General features: G+C 43.2%; 1 protein-coding gene across 1 annotated transcript in view; it reads right to left on the bottom strand.

Moving 5' to 3' along the window:
- Window positions 1-23,217, bottom strand: part of KDM4C (lysine demethylase 4C) — a 311,749-nt gene that overhangs the window by 58,056 nt on the left and 230,476 nt on the right. The window contains exon 15 of the mRNA XM_021707860.1: window positions 15,528-15,583. Within this exon, the coding sequence (XP_021563535.1) occupies window positions 15,528-15,583 (56 nt within the window). The remainder of the gene's footprint in view (window positions 1-15,527; window positions 15,584-23,217) is intronic.

The following is a 23,217-nucleotide window of genomic DNA, read 5'->3' as shown; positions in this document are numbered from 1 at the left end:
TTTCGAGTTCATGATACATCATTTCATAATAGATATGTTACAGATTCTAATATCTGCTAAGGTTACTTTATTTCCATAATTATTTATATCCATAAACATACATAATAATATCATCACTAGTTTTAAGAAATTAAATTATAATTACATAAGAACTTAATTAAGAGCTTCATGAAGTTTGTTTCTTAGCTTTAGTAGTGACTTTCTATATTACTCTTAAAATATAGCAAAATTAATTTCTATTTCTAAATAGTCCAAGGAAGTCCACTGCTTCTCCACAAAGAAAAAGAGGTCCCTAGCATTGTTTCCCTGTATCAAACACGCAAATACTCACTTCAGGGGACTTCCGAATTAAAAGGGAAAAGTGAACACAGAAATCTAATTTTATTCCTCCTACAAATTCCCTGAAAGGGGTTAATTTAAAGAATAACTCACATGATGAAGGGGAAAAAAAACAAGGAAAAGACATAAGTAAAGAAAAATCTGTCAGCCGTGGTGGCTAAGGCCTGTAGTTCCGGCACCTCGGAGGCAGAGGCGAGAGGACCGCCTGAGCCCAGGGGTTCGAGACTAGCCTGGGCAATTTGGTGAGAACTAGTCTCTACAACAAATCAAAAAATTGGCAGGCATGGTGACATGGGCCTGTAGTTCCAGCTATTTGGAAGGTTGAGGCAGAAGGATCCTCTGAGCCCGGCAGGCTGAGGCTGCGGTGGCTGTGGCCAGCCCAGCGGCTTCGCTGGCTCCTTCCCCCGGCCTGGAGACTGGCAGAGTCATCTCCGGGAGTCTGGCCCGCAGGGGAGGAGAGATACGAAGGATGCTGCCATCTTAGCTCCTGTCACGAAGGCCAGCCGCATCACGCAGCAGACCCACCCACAGGCACAGGGGTTCTACTCAGCTCCTGCTTCTGAAATTGGGCCCAGCACCAAGGACAATCAGGCACCAGAGGACAGCCTCATGGAAGATAAACGCCAAAGCAGGATGGGGAAAAAAAGCACGGAAGAGAAAGCAACTAGGCCATGAGAAAGCATGGACAAAGATGTCATGAATGTCTTTGGAGAGCCAGGAACGGGGGCGGCAGCTATAAACTCAGGACGTGAAAATGAGATCTTTTTAAAATTCAAAATATGAGTAAATGCTTATAGATTAAGAAAGACGTATCAAAATTGAAAAACTCGAGGCTGGGTGTAGTGACTCATGCCTGTATTCTCATCACTTGGGGAGGCCAAGGCTGGCGGACAGCTTGAGCTCAGGAGGTCAAGACCAGACAGGGCCACATAGCAAGACCTCATCTCTACAACAAAGCAACAAAAAAAATTAGCCAGGTGCGGTGGCATTCACCTGTAGTCCCAGCTTCCCTGGAGGTTGAGGTGGAAGGATCACCTGAGCCCTGGACAGTGAGGCTGTGGAGAGAGCCATAACTAACTGGGCCACTGTACACCCATCTGGGCAACAATGTGAGACTCCAACAGAAAGAAGAGGCGGGGGGAGAAAAGAAAAACTCAGTAGAAGGAATGGAAGAATAAGGGCTTTTCTAGAAAGGAGGACTGGGGGATAAAAAAGAAAGAAGGAAAACAAGAGAGAAAGAAAAAGAACTGATTTAAAAGTTGTAATGCCTAAATATTTCAAGTATCAGACACAACAAACAGAGAAATCAGAGGGAAGGAAATAATCAAATAAACAATTTAAGGCAGTGAAGGATAGAGGGTAGCCTGGGAATGTCCACCACCATGAATGAAAACTGACGCAAGCAAAGCACATTAAAAGAAATCCTCACAAAAGAACTGATAATTTCTCAGAGAAAAAAGTGGTTACACAGAAAACACCAGGAGTCACAGTGCTTTTCAACTTCTCATCAGCATTGCTAAATATGAGAAAGTGACGGTACGGTGTCATCCAAATTAAACCAAATAACTTCCAGCCCAGAAAGACCCAAAACACCAAATAAGACACATCATAAAAACATCATAAAAACACATGCAGACACACAGGCCTCAAGATTTTATCTTCCATTACCTTCTCTAAGGAAGCTGCTGTGGACACGCACCATCCATGCGGCAAGAACACCAAGAGGAAAGCACGAGAAGGGAAAAGAGGAGACTCCAGCTGGGAAGGGAGCCAGGGATGCCGAGAAGGGCGCAAAGCAGAGGTTGGAGATCTCCCCGGTGCTCCAGATACAGAAGCCAGGCAGCCAAGGGCAGGACAGGACAGACAGACGTTCCCACATTTCTCAAAGGACATAAAATTGATAGGTTCATCCTGACGGATCTGAATAGCTTGAGAGGAGATGGAAGCATGGCTCCACTGCTAATGAACAGTGTTTACAAGGACAAAATACGGCAAATGCTGAATTATCCCTCCAACCCTGCAGCCAAAATATGAGTACAATGAGCCTGCCGGAGGAGGGAAAGGATACATTTGTATAGTGGGGTGGGCATAAGCAAATAAACCGAAATCCTTCCTCTCCACCATGAGAGGTCACAGGTCATGGATGAAACCAAAAAAGCAAGGTTACAATTCAGGTGAATTATTTAGTCCTTCAGAGGCAAATAACAATAAACAGCTAGACAGAAGGATGAACACATGGATGGACAGACAGACATAGAAAGATGATGGCTGAAAGTGACTTTCTCTGAAAAAGGAAAAATGGGGGTGGGGGAAACAGCAGTCTTTCACCTTATACCTCGTAGAAGGACTTGCCAATTTAAAGTAGTTATAAATAACCTAAAGCACACATATTCGCACACCCAATTCCTGTGTCAGACGTCTCCTCCTTTAAGAATGCGTATCTTAGAATTAGGATCTATTTAACACCTACTCGCCTAAGGGCAATGGGGTTAGGAAGAGAGTACAGGGTTAACACTTCCAAACCATATTCATAGGAAGCAGTAAGAAATGAGTAAACCTGAATCTGTGACCAGGTGTCCAGAAAGCATGAGATAGCCATCCTCTCTGCTCTCTCTCCTGTTTCTGGCCAACAAGAAGGAAAACCAATGGCAATGACGCTAAAACCAGCAGGAAGGAGCCCGAGAGCAAAGGCCATGCGCCTCCCATACGTGAACTACTCCTTCGATCCCACCAATTACAGGATGTCATAAATAGTAAACAAAACCACTGCGAGGAATACGAGGAAACTGTGTTAAAAGGAAGGCCCCAAAAATCTGGCATCAAAAACTCCATTTATTCTTACACATTTCAACTTCAGTCACCTTCGCAATACACCTGTCAAGACACTTTTTTCCAGTGCTCATAACAGTTTTTGAGTTCAGCAATGTTGATGCCTTTTAGTGCTTCTGCTATTTATTGTTCTAACCTCTTCCACGTCGGCAAAACGTTTCTTTTGAGGACTTTTTTCATCCACAAAAACAAAACCAAAAAAAGGCACTTGGGGCAAGATCAGGTGAACAGGGAGGGTAGGGCACAGGGTTCATACTGGTTTTTGTCAAAAAATGCTGGACACTCACTTCAGTATGTGCTGGTGCACTAGTGAACCACCCACTGTGAACTGGTCAATTGCATTGAATGAATCTTCACAAAAGAATAAACTGAAGTCGACACAGCCTCTCACAACAACACTGACTGGTACGCTGATGCCAGTGGGTTTGTAGACCACTTACCAAGCAGGGGAAAGCCTGTAGACAAGAGGCCCACCCTCCGCCAAAAAATTCTAAATGGTCCACAATTTAGTAACCATTCCAGATAAATATGGTTATTTTCAATGATGCTTCACCAAAACATGATTTCTCCAGGGCTGCTTGCGAGATATAAAGCCACTATCAATGAACTTTTCATTCCATGTACTATGATACATGAAAAACCATCAATCCATTGGGCATTTGAAATAGACAGTTTACCCATGCATAATTTGATGTTATTTATTGGCCATTTAGAAAACATTGTCTCACTGAGTTACACAGATCTTCCCTTTTTTTTTTTCTTTTTGAGTTGAAGTCTCACTCTGTTGCCCAGGCTGGAGTGCCATGTCACACTCATGGCCACCCCAGCGCTGACCTGCTGGGCTCCGGCGATCCTTCCGCCTCAGTCTTCCAAGTAGCCGAACTACAGGCATGCGCTACCACACCCAGCTAGTTTTTTTGATTTATTGTAGAGACAAGGTCTCACCAAGTTGCCCGGGCTGGTCTCGAACCTGCGGGCTCAGGCCATCCACTTGCCTTGGCTTCCCAAAGTACTGGGATTATAGGTTGAGCCACCGAGCCCGGCCAAGTTACACAGACCTTACAAATGTTGGCACATTTCATTACAAAGTACAAAAAAACCAAGTTTGTTAATATCACTACCAATCTCATCAAAAAAGACTGTCTGTATTGGGAAACTGTCAAGCTTACAATGACGAATACAAGTTTTCTAAAATTCTAATTTTCACTTAAAAAGTTCAAACTCCATCATGGGCAACAAATACTGTCATTCATTTTTCAGAGAACCTCGGCCAAATACTGAAAATCTCCGCCAAAATAATGACTGTCATTCATTAGTTAAAGTAAAAAACAAAGTATTGCAGGCAAAAGTCGCTAGGACAGCTTGCAGCAAAAACGGTCACACAAACGTGTGTCCTCAAGACCACTGCTGTATTTTCACGGGCAACAGAAGTGCATGTCGAGTCTTTCCAATTGTCATATAAAACACTGAAAAGGCACATGTTAAGAGTCAAGACTTAATACAATTAATAATTTTACAACTTCAAGGATGCTATTAAGTGCAACTGTCTTCAAAAAAAATTCTAAGTGTGTGGCCGTGAAGAATACAATGCCTACTAATATAACTGGGGTTCCCTAGCTCGGCGTGTGGATAAGGGTTCTTCAACAGTGAGCTGGAGCAAGCTTGTGCATGCTCCTGAGGGCTAACTGTTACACGATCAGGAATTTTTGAGGGCTGACATCATTTTAGTACTGTGAAACTGGATAGGGTGAGAATCTTTCCACCAATGAAATCGGCACATGCAGCGAATCAGGGTGTTTTTCTCCTTTTTGTTAAGCATTGATGAGCAAACCCCTAGCTCTATCAGCTGGTGTATTTGTATCATTCATACAAAAATAAAAACCTGAAGCACCCTTTGAGAACCACTGCTCCATCCCAAAGGCAACATCATGGCCAAGATCCCACAGCAGAGGTTGAATTCTTCTAAATGTTGGCCTCTGAGCTTTGAAAGAAACCCAGTGCCTTCTGAGAGGCTGTACAATTCCTTTCCTCTACAAGAAGGTGGAGACAAAGACCAGAGAGAGATGAGAGGGTATCCTCGCAAATAATCGTTATCACGAGCCACCGTCATTCCCTAAGCCCCAACTCGGTGAAAGCTCCCAGCTGCACCAGGCAAGGAAATGGGGTTTTTAGAAAAACCATCAGACTACCTTTCAACATTCAAAGCTCATGCTCAAAACGAAGCAATGGATGTATGTTTGGACGCCCGTTTTAGAAAACAGCAACCTATTTATCTTAAGGGTGGTAGCAATAACTGCAGGGGAAGTTGCTGAAATGTCAGATGTTTGCAGAAGAGTCTCTCTGCCATGCTCCCAGGGAGATGACAGAACACTCCAGTTCAGTGGAACTCCATTCAAAAGAAAATTCCTGCAGTTTATAGGCTGCCCAGAGGCTGTTTAATATAGTTATGTTCTTGACAGTATTTGAAAAATAGAAGGGAAAAAAAATCACTTAATGCAATAATAGTTAACACTGCCAATCGTCTATGACTGGAAACCACACATCAGATCCTGCACTTTTTCATTTTACCCTCTACACCACCCCAACCGCAGACGAGGTTCCGAGGAGCGAGTCTGAAAAGCCAGGGCTGCCCAAGTGGAAGATGGAGTAAGCGTGAACCCTAACCCTACACACCCCAGCATAGCAGAGGTTGTGGAGAATTACAAGATTTCAAGTGTCCTACGGATACAGACAAAGAATCTCTGATGTTGAGATAAGTCTAATTCATGGCTCGCTAGAACTCTGTTGGTTCCTATGTCTATCCAAGAGCTCGTGTTAGACAATGACAACATTAAGTTGTGGGGCCACACCTAAAAGATATCACAGTGACTTATGTTAAAACGATTCCTAGTGTGAGAGGTTCTTGCGTTATACAAAAAACATTTAAAACTTTTTCTTGCAGATTTATAAAACACTTTTCTGAGGTAATTAATAACCTGATTTGTACTACAATAAGGGACAAAGAAAAGCAACTGTAATTCCTAAGTCCCTTCTTCATAACAAACGAAGAATAATGAATCAGTTGTTATACAATAATGACTACACCTTTCCAAAACAATAATCTCTCTGCTTTCAATCACTGCTGATGGAGCAAAAGCCTTTGGATTGTTGAGAGCCATCTCGCAGCTGCCTCAGTGTGCCATGTGTGGGTAGGTCTTGACCCAGTGGTGTTGGAGTGAAAGGGGGGACCATCATCGCTGGAACCTCAACCCCAGCTCACTCACTCAATTAAAAGATCCACCAGAAATCATTACTCACATGGAAAAGGTCAGAAAAAATGGACCACTCAACAATGCAAGCTAGAAAATAAGTCTCTTCTCTCACAATACTCTTTAATCATGGATTATCGGAAGTTCTTATCTATCTAATAATGTTTTCAAAATTAGCCTTCGGAAAAATGAGTTCAAAACAGAAAATTTAAAGTCTCCAATCAATTTCCTTTTCCCTCACAGTTTTTCTCTCACCAGATGAAGAAAAATCCATAGTAACAAGATAACGTTTCATGCATTTACACATTTTCTCCCACAGCCATCTACAGCATTCAGAGAGTATATTATTTGTAGTCATGCCCATCTGACATTTTCCATTTCACTCAAAAGATTTTATGGTTTGGTATTACAGCAATATACAAATTTGACAGCTTGCAATAGGATCTAGTCCCTGCAGCAAATCATTCTGACAGTTAAGTATTATACTGCTACTAATAGACTGCTTTTTACACTACACTTATTTAAAAACCTTACCAAGTTGGAGACATGTGTATTTTGAAATCTTGAAGAATGTTACTTTAATGATGCTGTAAAATTATAGACCGGATTATTGAGCAGTAGGACACCCCGCCACAGTCATGTCATCTGGAGTACGGCATCTCTCATTGCCCCTTCGGGAGAGTTCACTACTCCATGCACATTTCGTGCCCATTAACATTCGTGATTGTTCGAAAAATAAATTGGCTCATCATTGCCAATGTGTATTCTTCTCTTAGAATCTCCCTTTGTCTTTAAAGATACTTGAGCACGTGAATAAATCACTACAAGAGTTAATGTGGAGCATAAAGACTTTTTGTATTGCCTATAAATGCTACTTTTTTTCCTTTAACATCATGAAAGGTAATCAATATGTCTTTACATTTCCCAAAATGCATTAACAGAGGCCCTGTCGAATACAACCTTGATTCCTTCAGAAAGAAAGCCAAGTTGCTCACTAGCATTGCTCTGACATTAACTGAAGAAGACGCCAAGTGATCTTACAACATGAGAGGCAGACCCATCTCTCCCTCTCAGCAATCCTATTTTTAGTATTCAGTGCATCTGATAGCAGGAGCCATGAGCAAGACAACGTGTGCCTTCTTCTAAGAAATAAGAAGCCTGATGGTATTTCCCCCCTTGATTCCAATCTTCAGATGGAATACCACAGTGAAACCACTCTATGTGCAGAATTGATGTACCTTTCAAAGCCATAATCTTTGGCTTTCAGGTTCATTATTATTTGCCTTCAGGTATGAATTTTAAAGTGTATGGAGGCTTCTAAGCTGAAAAGTATGGTCTCAGCCAGACACTGAAAAACTTGTAGCTCAGTCATCATTGCGGCGTAAATTCCTTTTCAAAATAATGTTCTTCACTCAGGGAACACCTGTGCCAGGGCTTGGTTCGCTTGTCAAACACAAATTGGCGGCCATTGAAAGCCCGGGGCCACTGCAACCATCCCAAGACTCATCTCTCCCTCTATTTGGTCGCAGAAATGGCACTTCAAATGCAAGAGTATTGGGGCCGGCTACAGATACAGAAATCAAAGGACAGTGCTGTCTACCGCGGGCCGGATGGCTATGTTTGTGATCAATGAGCAAATCCAAGGTTTTAATGCAATGTCCACAATCAAAGTAGACATCAACTGTATTGATAGACATAATTTTGTATTTAAATATTCTTCTACAGTCCTGTTTAAAAATTGTATCACCCAAAAGGAAAAATATTTAAACCCGACGGGTGCATGGAGACTCTGCTTCAACTGTCAAGGATTGTGTAAAACCCACAAACCTGCATGGCTGTTTCACTTACAAAACGTCCACAGTTCTTGAGTGTAATCTATAGGGAGAGATCAGCGTATGCAATCAACATTCATGTTACGAGTATAACAATTACCAGAAATCCATGCTACTTTTTGACTCCTTTCGCTCAGTTTTTCCAAGTGTCCTTCTCTTAAGTTCTGTCATCCAGTCTAAGGATGTTTATGGTGATCGGCTTCCGAATGGTACTGACTTCATTGTGTATGGTCCTACCATGTCATTTGTTGTCTCTGAAGTCCTGTCATTAGCTCCTCTTCCTGAGCATTTTAGTGTCTGTTTTCATATTGTAAAAACAAGGCATTCTAACTTAAAGAAATCTTCTATCTTGTTATTTATCTTTGCCCAACTTGGCTCATCTTCCAGAGATTCAGTTGGGACGACTGCCAGTCACACTAGTGGTGAAAACAAGGCAGAGAGAAAAAAAGAAAACGACTGTGAATGAATATTCGACAATCTGTATCACTGTATCCCTTCCCCCCGGGAGTTCTCAGGCACCCCCCACCTCGTGAAATCCATGGACTGCAGTCCTTGAGATCAGTCGCCGGGAGAAGAAGAAAATGTCCGTAGCCGCCACATTTTTTGTCCTAGGAGCCAGTGTTCTCATGCTCTCTGGATGGACCGGGAACATATTGCAGGGCACAGGGAAGGGCCGGTAGTTCACGTCCCACATGGAAAAGCCATTCAGAAGGAAAGGAGTCCATTGCACATGGGCAGGTAAGAAAATACTAACTAATATCAAATGTGCCATGAGTGCCATAAGAACACTTAAGCTGACAGGGAAAATGCTTCTCCATTTTGGATATGACAACCTGTAGCCCATTCAGGTCGCTTTAACCATTTCGTCCCCAAACAGGACGATGTTGCTTAACAATCTAGTGCTTTTAAAATAGCAATCTGCAGCATATTTTAGCTGGGACAGCAATGACTTCAATAACCCCTAGATTAAAAAAGTGAACAACTGCTAAAGGAACAGAAAGAACAAACGTAACTGAACGGAAGTCACAAGAGGCCAATGTTTTTGCATCAAAAAACTGACTGGAAAAGGGCTGAGGAACTAACGAGGCATTTTCCATCAGCCACAGAATGTCTGGAAAGGAACGCCAGGGTCGTCCCCAGCAGGACACGCTGTGGCCGTGACACGGACACGCGTACGCACGCCCAAATCGAAAACGAAAAAGGAAACGGCGTCTCTGGTGTTTACAGCTCTGGTGCCCCCACTGGTCACCGCCGTCCGTTCAGCTGCCCGGGAGGGGAGGCCACACCCGCGACCCTCGAGGGCCGGACGCGCCGAAGGCCTCTCGCGAGCCGCAGAACCCACCGGGGAGGCCCGGGAGGCTCGCGTCCGCTCGCGCCGCCCCCCCCCCGGGCCTCCTCGCCACTGGCCGTCGCGGCCGCGACGGAAACCCCGGCTGGAGGGCAGCCCCCAGGGCTCCCCGCCGACGCGGGAGGGCCGCCTCGGCGCCGCGGGGAGCTTCCGAAGGAGCAGAGGCGGGCCGGCAGCCGCTCAGCACGCCGGGTCTCCAGGTCTCGGAAGACCGCGGGGAAGGGGGAGCATTTTCAGAGATGAACCGCTCCCACGCGTCGGGGGCCATTTCGCGCTCGCGCGGCCCACCTGGCCCTGCGGAGCCGCGCGCTGCTCGGGCCGGGGCGGCGGGACTCGAGGCTGCCCGGGGGAGGGCAGCGCTCCTTAAAGGACGAGAAGGAACACCGAACTGGGCGGGCGCCCGACCCGGGAACTCGGAGCGGGGCGTCCCGAGCGAGGCTCTGGGGGCCCGGCCGCCGGCCGCCCGCCGACACACCCACGGGCACACGCACGCACAGACGGACGCGCCGCCCCCCCCGGGGTGGGCAGGAACCGGAAGAGAAGGGCGGCGGCCGACGCGTCGCGCGCCGAGACGCTGGAGCCGCAGCGCCACCCCGTGGGCGCCGAGGGGCACGGCCCTCGCGGCGGCAGAACCCCGGGGCCGCGTTTCAGACCCCGGCGGCCCAGGTTCCGGGGCCAGAGCTTCGCCCGGCGGGACTCGTGCTGCCCGCACGCCGCTGGGCTGCGCGACCGAACCCTCTGTCCTCCGAGGTGCAGGCGGGGAAGAGAGGCCTTGCTTGGCAGCAGCAGGGGCGTGTGCCCTCTCCAGCACTTTTAAACAAGCCGGGAAGAGGCCCGCGCCGGCTGTTGTTGCCTGATGGAAGGTCTCCAGCCGCCACCGCGCTTCATGCCCCAGCACAAATCGTGAATGACTATGGGCTTCCTTTTGTTCCTTCCGTAAATACACTGCCCAGCGACTACTATCTGCAGACACAAACACACATCACGGAAATTCGATCTTTACTAAAGCTTCAGTGAGTATCCAACTTGGAGGTTCGATTTCTAGAAGAACAGGCCATGTGAAGAGACTAAATGCCGTTATAGAATTAATTAATAGTAGCCGATATGTGCGTATGTTGTCAGCATGTATTACTTGATTGATGAACAAGAAATTCAAACAATTTGTTAAAAAATGATCTAGAGCTGTTTTAAAAAAAAACAAACCACTTGGGAATTTTTGTTCTGTGTGACGTTAGTTCTTTCAACCAAGATATTCTCTATCTAAAAATGACAAAAAGGAAAAGTTCTTCTATGTGTACATCTTCCCAGGGACCAGTGGGATCTCAAACGAGGGTGATTTTGCCTCCCAGGGTGCATCTGGCAATGTCTACCTGGTCAGGATTGCTGGAATGCCCTGACACACATGACAATCCTCTATAACAAAGGAGGATCTGGTCTAAAATGTCAATAGTGTCAAGGTTGAGAAATGGTGATCTAGACTATAAGATGCTAGGGACCAGAAACGATGTCTTATTTTTTTTAAAAAAAGGTTGCTGTTTGGCAAGATAGGTAATAATTGTTTGTGGAAGTAAATTGACTTCAACATCTGAATTATTTTTATGGTTCCCCATCTGTGTGAACAGGAAGGTGGGGGGGACAGTCAAGATTCCAGAGGAGCCTATAATAGCTCCCTAAAAAGACTGAAACTGATACAAGCAGACACAGGTGCATTCACAAAATAAGCAGAGGAAAATAACGTTCCTGGATTTCCTTCGGCCTGGATGAAATAGCACGCAAACCACAATGTCTTACTGGCCATGTGCGTGTTAGATGACCTCCTAGACTTCCAAGAATGCTGATGCTCAGAAAGGACACCTTTAGCCCCACTTATAGGGAAAGCACTTCTTCCCTGGAAGGCGCGCGCCATTGTCACATGAGGAAGTGTTGTTATTCAAAGCTAGCAGAGAAGAATATGGGGCATACACCATCAGGACAAAGCACAGCATTGTGAAGCGGCAGCGAGCTTCGCCATTTCTGGGTGGAATCATCAGCTGTCTAGACCCACGCTGTTCTGCTTTGTGGTTCTCGCAATACCTTTTGGTACTGGCGTGGGTAACTTTAAACCACTAAAAAACTAGGGATGGACTAGAGCTTCCAGGATACAGGCCTTAACATGAGTTCAAGGACAGCGACAGCTCATTGTGATACATGGAAAACAGAAGACAGCCTTCAGGAGAGAGGACCATGGGTGTTTTTAAACTGTGATGCTTAGAATATTTACAAATACATATTACTATTATAATCAGAAAAAAGTCAAAATGTTAGACATTTGGTAACATTTATCACATTACACATTAAATTACTTAACGCAGCGAGTCAAAATTTTTTAGATGTCCTTTCTTACAGCCGAAATTCAAATATTTGGTTTGCTTGCTTGTTTTTTTGTGTCCTTTTTTAAAACTGGTGATCAAGGTACAGGAATTCAACTTTTCCTGTGGAAGTTCACAAGATGAATAATTGTGCCCTTTTCTCCCTGTCTATGATGGCCATTATGACCTGAAGAAGGTCATCTGAATGGTCCCTTCATTTCAGTCTTGGTTCACAAAACTTGAGCTTGCACATTCTTAGCTTCCTAGGCCCCAAACCCCTGTCAGCCAACAGCAATCATCAGTTCCAAGAAAGGACCACATATCTTCTAGGAAACCAAAATTATTGACGGAACTATGATGGGAAATAACAACTCTTGAGTACAAAAGACAGGAGACTAGATTCTGAGTTCCTACAAGAGGCCCAGAGAAAGCCCAGCCAGCCACCCTTTGGTGAAGAGAGCAGGAAGAAGCAACAGTCAGGAAAAGCATTACAGCAAGAGTGCCTGGAAGCTTCTACAGCAGAAAGACCTTAAAATCAAAGTAACCAGGACTGAGGAGATGCTAAAGTTTTAAGCCCACCTCTGTAAGACAAGCTGCAGCATGTTTAGGGTCATGGAGTCAAACTTTAGGGAATGTTCTCATTAGATATGCTACATAAGGGCCTAAACTAATGATCCATTGGCTCTTCATTGAACAAAACTACAGTTACTTTGATGTTAAGGTCATTAAAGGACTGTGTTTCCAATGAAAAATACTGATAACAAGGGAAATCAATGAAAAGATCCTTATGAAAGTTTCTGAACAGGTCAAAAGACAATGGGCTACAAAATTTGTCATACTAAGTAACTTGTATCTATTAATGAGTGAGAAAATCCTTTGGTAATAAAACCTTCTGTAATCTCTGTCTCTTCTCAGTGAAGAGATAATGGAATTAGGTTAGATACATTTTGCAAAGTTGGACCAACCAAGGAGAGGCAAAAGAGAGAAAAACAAAACAATTTAAAAGGAGTTGGACAGCTAAGGTTCATCACTGACAATTCTCAAAGGATATCCTATAGTTTGAAAATTCACAAATGGATTAATCTTTTCCTCTATTTCAGACAGAATTTGAGGAGGGGTATAGGGAAGATCATAATATAACAGGAAAACAACTTGTAAGAATAAATAAATTCAGGCTAAAGAAAAATAGGGGTAGAAAGATAAAATCAAGCCGGGAGAAAAATATCTTGGGAATTTGCGCAATGCTAGGAAAATTCACTAGAGTAGGAAACAAACACTAGTTTATGAGGTAAAAGAAGCTTTGCCACTCACCAACTGTAACCTCTGCAAAGGAATTCTGCCTACATCTATGTGTGTCCTTTCGGGGACATCAGTGAATCGGACTTCTGGGACCGCAACGGCGCACATGACATGGACCCACCTACAGGAGAGGAGACATCAGACGTAAACACAAAGCCTTCGCACTTCAAGCTGCGGATGGCCATGCCCACAGGTGGGAAGCATGCACATGAGCGAGAGAAAAAGTCAAAGCCTAAAGCCAGCACAAACAGATCTGGAACTGTAAACCTCTTGGAGGATACCTGCAAGGATTCAGTGCTACATCTGGCTGCACTGAGGCACGCAGAACGAGGCCACGACCAAGGCCTCGATCCTTTAGCGAACATTCATTTCAACCCTCGATCTGCAAAATGCTGAAATGCAGTTTCCTTATTGCATGGCATGATGTGCGTGTCATGTGCTTAAGCTAACAGATATGTGGGAAGAGATGGGTCCCAGTAATACACGGTATGAACCGGGAATGACATAGAGCCATTTCCCACAATACAAACGTCACAAAGCAAACTGGTTCAAGTAGCAGAAGTCTTTTAAGAGAATTAGTACTGATTGGGTCTTTAATTAAACTGTTTCTCACTGCAGTCCTACCATGATCAAAGGAAACTAGAAACAAGGAGAAACGAGATTTAGCTGGTTCCCAGGTTCCCGACTTAAAACCCAGCATCCCCTTTCCTATTCTCAGAAATGACAACTTGTTCATTAACACTATTAATTGTCTGGAAAATGTTGTACCCCCAAGTAAATATAAAGAATCATGCCATGTGAAGAGATCTTTAAAGAACTGTCCAATCCCTCAATGCATTTTTAAGACAAACATACTTATTATTTCACTTACACAGCATCAGGATGGCCTGCCCACAGGAAGAGAGGACATGTGTCAACCCCACCAGGGCATTCTTCCCTCTCGAAATGAATATTGTCATGCTATGGAAAACACTGCTTCTTTTTGTTGTAGTCCAAGGGTGGTTCTTATCCCTCAATCTTCCCAGGTGCCCCCTTGAACCATCTCACAGTCTGCCCAGCCTTGCAACAACCAAGAACTGGTGAAGACTTTTAAGTACAGTGCAGCCATATCAGCTAAGACTTTGAATAAAGATGGTCCAACATAGGCAAAGCTGCAGGGTTTGAGAATAAGCGTTATCAAGGCAGGAATAATAAATAGCACTGTTCTTCCTTCTGAGGACTCAGAAATATATGCACAGGCAAAGAATTACGCTGACTCCACCATGCCATCACACCAGGAGTTTCGACTTCAGTGCCCATGGCCATGCACTGCCAGGTCAGTCAATACATCCACACATACTGGGAACTTGTGGTGACCTGCAGAATATCTGCCCCAAGGAGGTGGGGTTCTCATTCCAACTTATTGCCTTCAGAGATACACAATCATTGTTAAGAGGAAAATCTGCACTTTTATGGTACGACCTTTCCATTTTTAAATTTTAGACCAAATTTATGAAATGGTGTGCGGTTCAAACAAAAAGTATCCAGGACCCAGATCTGGCCCTCCAGTGCCACCTTGCAACCTCAGCCTAAACTATCTTGATATGCCTCTATTCCAAAGGACCCTGTAATATGCCTTGGCCCAAGCTTTAGTATTAAAACCTGGCCATGGAAATAATAATAAAATGCATGCAAAACAGCCATAAAAGCCAGATTCCCTTCCTATCACGTTCACTTATCACTCCCCTTCAAGACGCTCTTCCTATATCCACCTGTCCCCTTCCGATCTTAATAGCAATGTTTTCTCACTATCTTTTCTAATTTAGTACATATATATTCTTGTGTTCTTGTCATTTCCTGGTGTTAAAAGTAGATGGTTTTGCTTAAACGTCATGGCTATGACTGGTTTATCTGGAGGTAAGTGTTTCACTTTTTGGGGCAAACCCTATTTTTACTAGACGAATAGGATTCATCAAGTTAAACACCAGGATTCTAATGGCACACGGACAACATGGGCTGTGCTCGTTTTAAAAGACTGTTAGTAAGAGGGGAGTTCTTCCTCGTGGTGTCCACACACAGACTAGAAGCAAGCTTTGTCTGCCCAGTAGAGGAAAGAGTGCTGCCAGCAGTGGACTCTGAAGCCAGAACCCCAAACCCAGATCTGAACTGCAAAGGCTGCTCAGAAACCAGGTGTACAATGAGAGACAAAGCAAACTCTCGTGGGGAGGGGCGGGGCGGGGTGGAGAGTGTGTTCAGAATGGAGAAAGAACGTAATACAATGCAGCACAATTAATGCATGACTTACTTATTGTTCAGAGTTTCCTTAAGGGCACCTCCTCTCAAGTTGCAGAGACAGCATTCCTAGAGGAAAAAGAAATACCACACAATGACCAAGCTGACATAAGGCAATGCCGTTCTTCCACACAGCCCCAGAAATTCTAATTTTCAATTTCAAAATTAAAACCATCAGGAATGACATGGAAGCCTACCTCTAAGAAGCTCAAAAAGGGTAAGGAGAAAGACCAGGGGGAATATACTATATACACCCACACCCCCCCCAACTGTTCTGGGAGTACAGTTGTCCCAGAGGGAACCACCATGGTCCCCATACCATTTTAAACTGCAACTGTCCTTGGAGGACAGCTGTGACACAGAGGACATGGCATCCCAGATACGTGTGTGCTATGATTCTAGAGCACGGTGCGTGCTCCCTCGTGCTCTGGGAATCCATTCCTGGATACAGGGTGGCTGAACTGTAGCGTCTGGGCTGGCTTCTTTCTGAACTAAGTATAAGCAAGAGGTTATTTTTAAAGACATGGTTTTGACCCAAGTGCCATTGGGGCTGTATCCTTTCAGTCGGCAGATGGTATTGGAAAAAGTGTTGAGATCCACCCAGGCTATCCAGTCTGAGAAAACACCAAGAAACGCTCTCCTTAATGCTCTTCACATAGTTTATCTTTTAGTACTCTTATGTCATTTAGCTCAGCATACAGTTGTCCACTCCAAGATGACTCCCATTGCTGCAAATATAGATGTTTTGGGTTATTTCTCAATATATTCCCATGAAAAAGTCAGGAACAGCAGGGTCAGACATCAGAGGCATGCCTTCTCTTGACCTATTTTTTAAAATTAAATACCTAAGTAACAGTTTTATTTTTAACTTCAAACATGTCCTCCCAATTTTATGCCTCAACACATTTTTTAAATAGGTAAAGGTTATATGGGGGGGGTTCCCTCCAAATTTTATACACGAAAATTCTTTACCGTGTCCTCCAAGGGGATGTCCCTTATCTAACTTTGACGGTATGCATAGCTTGACAAGGAATTGGTCTCACTGATCTACTATTAATAATGGAATGTCAAATTTCATAGCTTTTATTTTTCTGAGGAGAACAATGCAAAAAAAAATCTGGGAAGACTCCATATATCTATGCAACTTTTGTCAGGCAGTAAAAAGTTCAAACAAATAGAAATGTTCAAAGTATTGCATGTCTGGAAACCCTTTGTAAATCTATATGACACCTTGTGGATTCAGAGTAGTAGACAACACTGTGTGTGCTCATTGGAATACATTATAAACCTTGCTCAAGGAGATAACACAGTGAGGAATTCTCTCTATCCATATCACAAAGCCATACTCCAGAAGACTTAGAAAGAACTGGTTTTGGTGAGGCATATCAAGAAAGCAAAATTTCATAATACAAACAGTGAAAATGAGAACTCCAATAATTCATTGTATGAAAAATTTTCAAGTTTAATTATTTTTCCTGTAAATTAACCTGGGGTGACAGGTTAAATTGAACTTAAATTTATGCCAGCAGTGGAACCGGAAGTCAGAACCCCGAGCCCAGATCAAGAATCTCTTCCTATTATCCACCTGTCCCCTTTCAATCTTAATATCAATGTTTTCTCATTATCGTTTCTAATTTAGCACACATACATTCTTGTGTTCTTCTAATTTCTTGTGTTCTTCTCAATTTAAGTCTGTAAATTTAATCCAGGGTGGTGGCAGGGCGGGGTGGAGGAGAAGGGTAGTGGAGAAGGGGGAGAGACAGAATGACAACAAAAACAAAACGTGAGGTCAAGTGCTTTCATGGTATATGGTAGGACATAGCATCGAAACGGGAATGTGGCAAGAGCTGTGGTCTGAGAGGAACCCAGGCTCCAAACAAAGTAGCAGTCATTAATGAAACTGGCAGTGACAAGAAGCCTAAAGGGACAAGTCAGGAGAGTTGAATACAGAAAAACAGACTGGAAGCTGCTGAAAGCACCTGATTAGAATCGCTGAAAGGTACACATGCTGGCTGGGCAGAGTGGCCCATGCCTGTAATCCCGGCACTTTGCAAGGCTGAGGCAGGAGGATTGCTGGAGCCTAGGTTTTTGAGACCAGCCTGGGCAACATAGTGAGACTACACCTCCACAAAAATTTAAAATGTATTCAGGCATAGTGGCACGTGCCTATACTCCTAGCTACTTGGGAGGCTGAAGCGGGAAAGCCCAGAAGCTTGAGGCTGCGGTGACCAGTGGTCATACCACTTCGCTCCCATCTGGATGACAGAGTGAGACCCCCCACTCAAAAGGGCACATGTATTAGAGCACTGATCTAATGAGAGGAAAAGTTCTCTAAAAAAGAAGCGTAGCCTCCAGATTTTAAATGCAGCTAAGATTCTCACACACCATGATAGAAACTCGTTCGCATGAAGATCACTGGTCACCTCCAACTCACAGATTCTGAGGGCCAATTGCAAGTCCTCAGAGCACCTGCCCTCTCGGCAGCATGCAACACCGCTTCCTGAAAGCCTTTCTCGCTGTGGTTTCCAGGACCCGACACTCTAGTCTTGCTGCTTGACCCTCGGCTTCTTGTTCAAGTTCCTGGAAGGCTGGAATTTCCAGAAGAAGTCCTGTTGCTGCCCTCTCCACACATGCCTGCTGGGCATCTGATCTACCACCCCGATCCTAATGACTGCACATAGACCAGTGGCTCCCCCGAGGTGTGTGGCTGACAGTTGCGCGACATCTCCAGCACTTGGGCAAAACTGTCCGTATGTCTCCTTCCAAAGCCCGTACCCCCGAGTGTTTTCCATCCGTGGCACCAACCAACCATTCTTGCTTTTGATGAAAGAGATGTGTCCCTTCCTGTCCTTTGAACTCAATCCACGCAGTCCTGCCAATCCCATCTCCAATTCACTCTGTCCTCCCTTCCACCATGGCTGTCATTTGAGTTGATACCCCCAGCATCCTTCACCAGACCATACTATTGCAATAGCCACACGTGGCCATTCTGTGGGCTTTTAATGCTTCTCCGTACTTGAAGGCCCAGAACCATCTGGCCGTGTCCAACCTCACCGGGCACTACTGTCTATACGTGGCAGTCTCAGACCCTTCCCACGAGGTTCCTTCTGCCCTACACACTTCAGAATCAACATGCTCCACTCACCATGAAATAACCAGAGCAATTCTTGACTTTCCAACTTAAATGTCACGTCCTCAAACACTTTCCAACCCCCTGGCTCAATGACTTCTCTCTCAGACATTCCCATGAGCACCTGTCACTGATACTCTACTTTCTTAGCTCATTATTCTTGCAACTACCAGAGGAGCCAAAAAAAAAGAGGTATGCGCATTTTAAGAGCTGCTCGCCATAATCAGAAGTATCCAGATGCTAACAGTCACAACATTGAGCACCTCTGGTAATTGCAGAAGTCAAATGTGACTTGCATACATCTTTTGTTGTCAGTATATATTGAGACTGACAATTCTAATAAAATGTATACATTTGTGAGCGCCTTCTAGATTTGTTGCATGATATCTGCCACTCTCACTAAACTGTAAGCTCAGTGAATGCTGTTAGACTATCAGGTTCATCGCTCTTACCCTATTATAATGCAGAATACAGAGGATACCCTCAATATAAGTTTGTTAAACAAATGAGAAAACATAGCAAAACAGCAAAGAGTGAACATCTTGAAAATTAATAAATAACTTAAAAATTGCAAAAAACATTTTCATATAATGGGGCTATTTAACGAAAGTATTATGTGGGCTTCAGTGAGTTGACAGTTATTTTTGTCAGGTTTACTTTAGAAATTACATCACGTCTTAGTAAATGAAAAAAATATTCATTGCCAGGTACACTCATAAGTTATTTCTGTTATCATGGCTTCTGTTCCATTCTCTCAATTATGGAAAAAGAAGCAGAAAACAATAAAAGTCATGTCAAGTCACAGCTTCTCTTTGACTCACTGTCCCTCAGGGTCAAACTAGTTGATCAGGTAAAAATAATGATAGAATATCCATTCATTCATTTGTACTTTCACTAAATGCTAGGTACAAAGCCCAGTAGAAGGAGTATCAGGTAAGATAATTTTTATTCTACCTTATCTTTCGTTTTTAAAACAGAACTTTATTGTCAAAGAACAGAACTGACAATGCTAAAAAAAAAAACAAGTTAATTAACCCTTACTCAAACAGCAGTCTGAGTTTTCTTAAGAATCTGTACAAGTCCTGATACACATAAAAGGCACTACTATAGCAAACATAGCAATCGTACCCTTACCAACTGAAAAGGTGGGAGAGTGATATCCTCTCCTTCAAGAAACTGATTTATTAAACTGGGAACCAATAAGAACAATTAGAAGAAACGAAACTATGTATCAAAGGGCTAATACCCTCTGGGTCCCAAATCAAAAATGTCATATACTTTATCTCCCTTCCTTAACAGAAACTTGATAGAGTATTAATATTTCGCATCATAGATGAAGAATTCCAGGTTCAAAAGAGTAAGTGGCATGTCTAAAGTCATCCAATCCAGGGGTCATCAAACGTTTCTGTACAAGGCTAGATACTTAGTAGTTTAGACGTTGAGCAACTATAGGCTTGTAGCAACTCAACTTTGTCAAGAGAAGACAATCATGACACTCACGACTGAAGCTGTTTTCCAACACCACTGTCGTTGACGCACATTGGTAGTGAGCTACGCTTGGCCCCTTAGCTAAAGTTTTCCAACATCAGATCCCACCAACGAGGAGAGCACTTGGGATTGAAACGCACGTCTGCTAAATACAAATGTCCATACTCTTTTTCTCTAAGCATCTGCTGGCCCAGCATATAAAGCAGGCATGAGAGATTAAAGTAGAATGCCAAAGTAAACAAGAAACAGTGCCTTCCCTGCGAAGCTCACAACGGAGGGAAAGAAACGTGCATGTGCTAAAACACACCGCGAGGAAGACAATAAGGCCATCCTGAACAAGTCCCCGAGTGTTTGTTTCCACAAGTATCCAAGGATTCCTTTTTGTAACATGCCCCCCTCAAAAGGAGCCATACCATAAGAAAGTGTGCTGCCAAGCAAGAAGCAACAATTTGCGTTCCCGTTTATTCAATTAATCTAGCTAATGAAACCTCTTATTGGAATGAAATCATTAAACGTATCCCCATTTCATCCTTCCAAATTATGATACCATTTTAAATAAAAGTGACATTTTAGTTATGCTGTGCAAGATAAGCTCAGGCCACATGAAACAAATTTAACGGAGAGGAAGGAGACTGGAGAGTTAAGCCACATCACAGCGCTCGATATAGCACCGAGGGCCAGGTTCGACTCATAGTTCGACCACTTACTAGTGGTACAACCGTGGGCCAATACCTTAACCTCTGTGCCTCGGATACTTTCTACGCAAAGGGGGAAAACAGGCCTTCCCTAAATTAGTCAGTCTATGTAAAGCCTTTCCTAAGAATACGAAATACAGGAGGAACAGTGGTTAAACATGTACTAGGCAAATGGTGTAGTACTAGACAGTGTAACTGTAATACTGCTAGTGGATAATATCAGGGTAGCTGTGTAGCAAGAAACAAAATGTGTATGTGTGACTAACAAATGTCTTAAGGTACAAAAAGCAATACATAGTACGAGAGAGAAAATCAAAAACTCCCCAGGAACCCCAAAGCTGGGCAGCTATGGTCTAGAGCATTGAGAGCTATTCTATAGTTCTTATAAGCTGCCAATTCAACTCTAAAAGGCAGATAGAAGGGTACCTGCACAATGAACATTTGTATACCTATCTGTAAATTGTACCCCACATCTTTAAAGTTAAAAAAAGACAAAGGCAGATAGACCTCCAGAATCTCCAGTGAGTTCAGATGACAGACCCTAAAGAAAAGAAAGTCCTAATCCCACCCTCAAAACACCTGAAAATGGAGTAGCCTTCATCAAATTAAGCTGCGACAAAGCTCAGACCCAACTTAAATACAAATCAGACTGACTTCACCCCAACTCTGGGAAGCTAACAGAAGAAGGAGTATGCCCTTTTGGGATCAAAGTCACACTTCAGTCACAATAGACATAATTTCTAGCACATAATTTAAAAAGCACAAGGTCTACTACAAAGCAAGAAAATATTATTTATAATCAAGAGTGTAATCAATAAAATCAAACACAGATATGGAAGACATATCATCACATAGGAAATTTAAAATTAGTGTGTTCAAAATGCTAGACAAATATTATGTAAAAAGAAATTTTAAAAATTTGCAGTCAAAATGATGTTATCAGGAAAGTGAAAAGACAACCTACAAAATGGGTTTTAAAAAAAGGAAAACTATTTTTTAAATTTAGAAATAAAAAATACAGCATGAGAAATGTTGAATTCATTAAATGGATTTAAAAGCAGACCGGACTTGTCAGAATAAAAGTTCAATGACTTTAAAGACAGATGAACAAGAAGTATATTCATCCCTCAGTATCTAATGGGTATTGGCTCCAACACTCTCTAGAAATACAAACAGAAAAAAGGAGTTATATAAACCAACACAGAGCTAAGGGAAAATAGCAAACTATACAATCTATGTATAACTGGAGTACCAGAAGGTGAGAAAAGAGACAATGGGAAAGAAGAAATATCTGAAGAGGTAATGACAGGGTAAGAATAGTAGATTACGTCTATAAAAACAGCACTTTGGAAGGCCAAGGTGAGAGGACAGCCTAGGCAACACGGAGAGATTGCATGAAATGAAAAACAGAAGGCTGGTATGGTGACACGTGCTACAGTCCCCAGTCATTTGGGACACTGAGATGGGAGGCTCACTCGAGCTCAGGGATTGGAGGCTGTGGTGAGCTGAGATCCTGCCACTGCACTCCAGCCGAGGTAACAGAGTGAGACAATGACATACACACAAAATGAATTTTTAAAAAATAATATCTGGATCCAAGAGAATGAAGTGTGTGTGTGTTCATGTACATGTCACTGACTCATTAAAAAAAAAAAAAAAAAAAAACAACTCTGATTGATTTCCAGGCCCAAATTTAAAACCCAAAAGATAAAAGTACTACAAGAAAATATATTAACGAAGTTAGGATAAATTTGACTTCTTAATATGAAACTTAAAACACAAACGACAGGCCAGACGTGGTGGGTCACATCTATAATCCCAGCACCTCCTGTGTTGGAGGTGAAGACCAGAGGGGTTCCTGAGCCCAGGGGTTCAAGATTATCCTGGGCAACTTAGCAAGACCTCATCTTTACAGTAAGTTGTATTTTTCTAATTAGCCAGGCAAGGTGGCAAATGCCTGTAGTTCCAGCTACTTGGAAGGCTGAGGTGGCCGGGGGCATGCCGCTGCACTCCAGCCTGGCAACAGAGTGAGACTCTGGCTCAAAAAAAAAAAAAAGAATAGATGAAAGCCTGAAATTTCAAATAGTAAGGAAAGGGGCATGGAAAGTCTATGAACAATGAGGTACTTAGAATTACACAAAGTATGATGGGAACACTAAAGTGCATGGAGTGAATTGTGATGCGATTTGGGTCCCCGCGAACAGCAAGTCATCCCATGAGATGAGGCGTAGAAAAGGCCAATTGACAAAACAGTACAAGTGATTATCTGCAAAAAATGAGAATGGAGAATTTGGGAGTGTTGGAAAAGGGAAACTTTCCTAATAATTTAGAAATTTTATGTTAAAAAAAGAAAACAGACAAACACAATGAAATTAAATTTTTTCATGAAA

This window comes from Carlito syrichta, unplaced genomic scaffold (genome assembly GCF_000164805.1).
Source record: "Carlito syrichta isolate Samal-C Ts95f unplaced genomic scaffold, Tarsius_syrichta-2.0.1 Scaffold126534, whole genome shotgun sequence".
Lineage (NCBI taxonomy): Eukaryota > Metazoa > Chordata > Mammalia > Primates > Tarsiidae > Carlito > Carlito syrichta.
The sequence above is the reverse complement of the archived record's forward strand: the minus strand, read 5'-3'. Positions and strand labels throughout refer to the sequence as shown.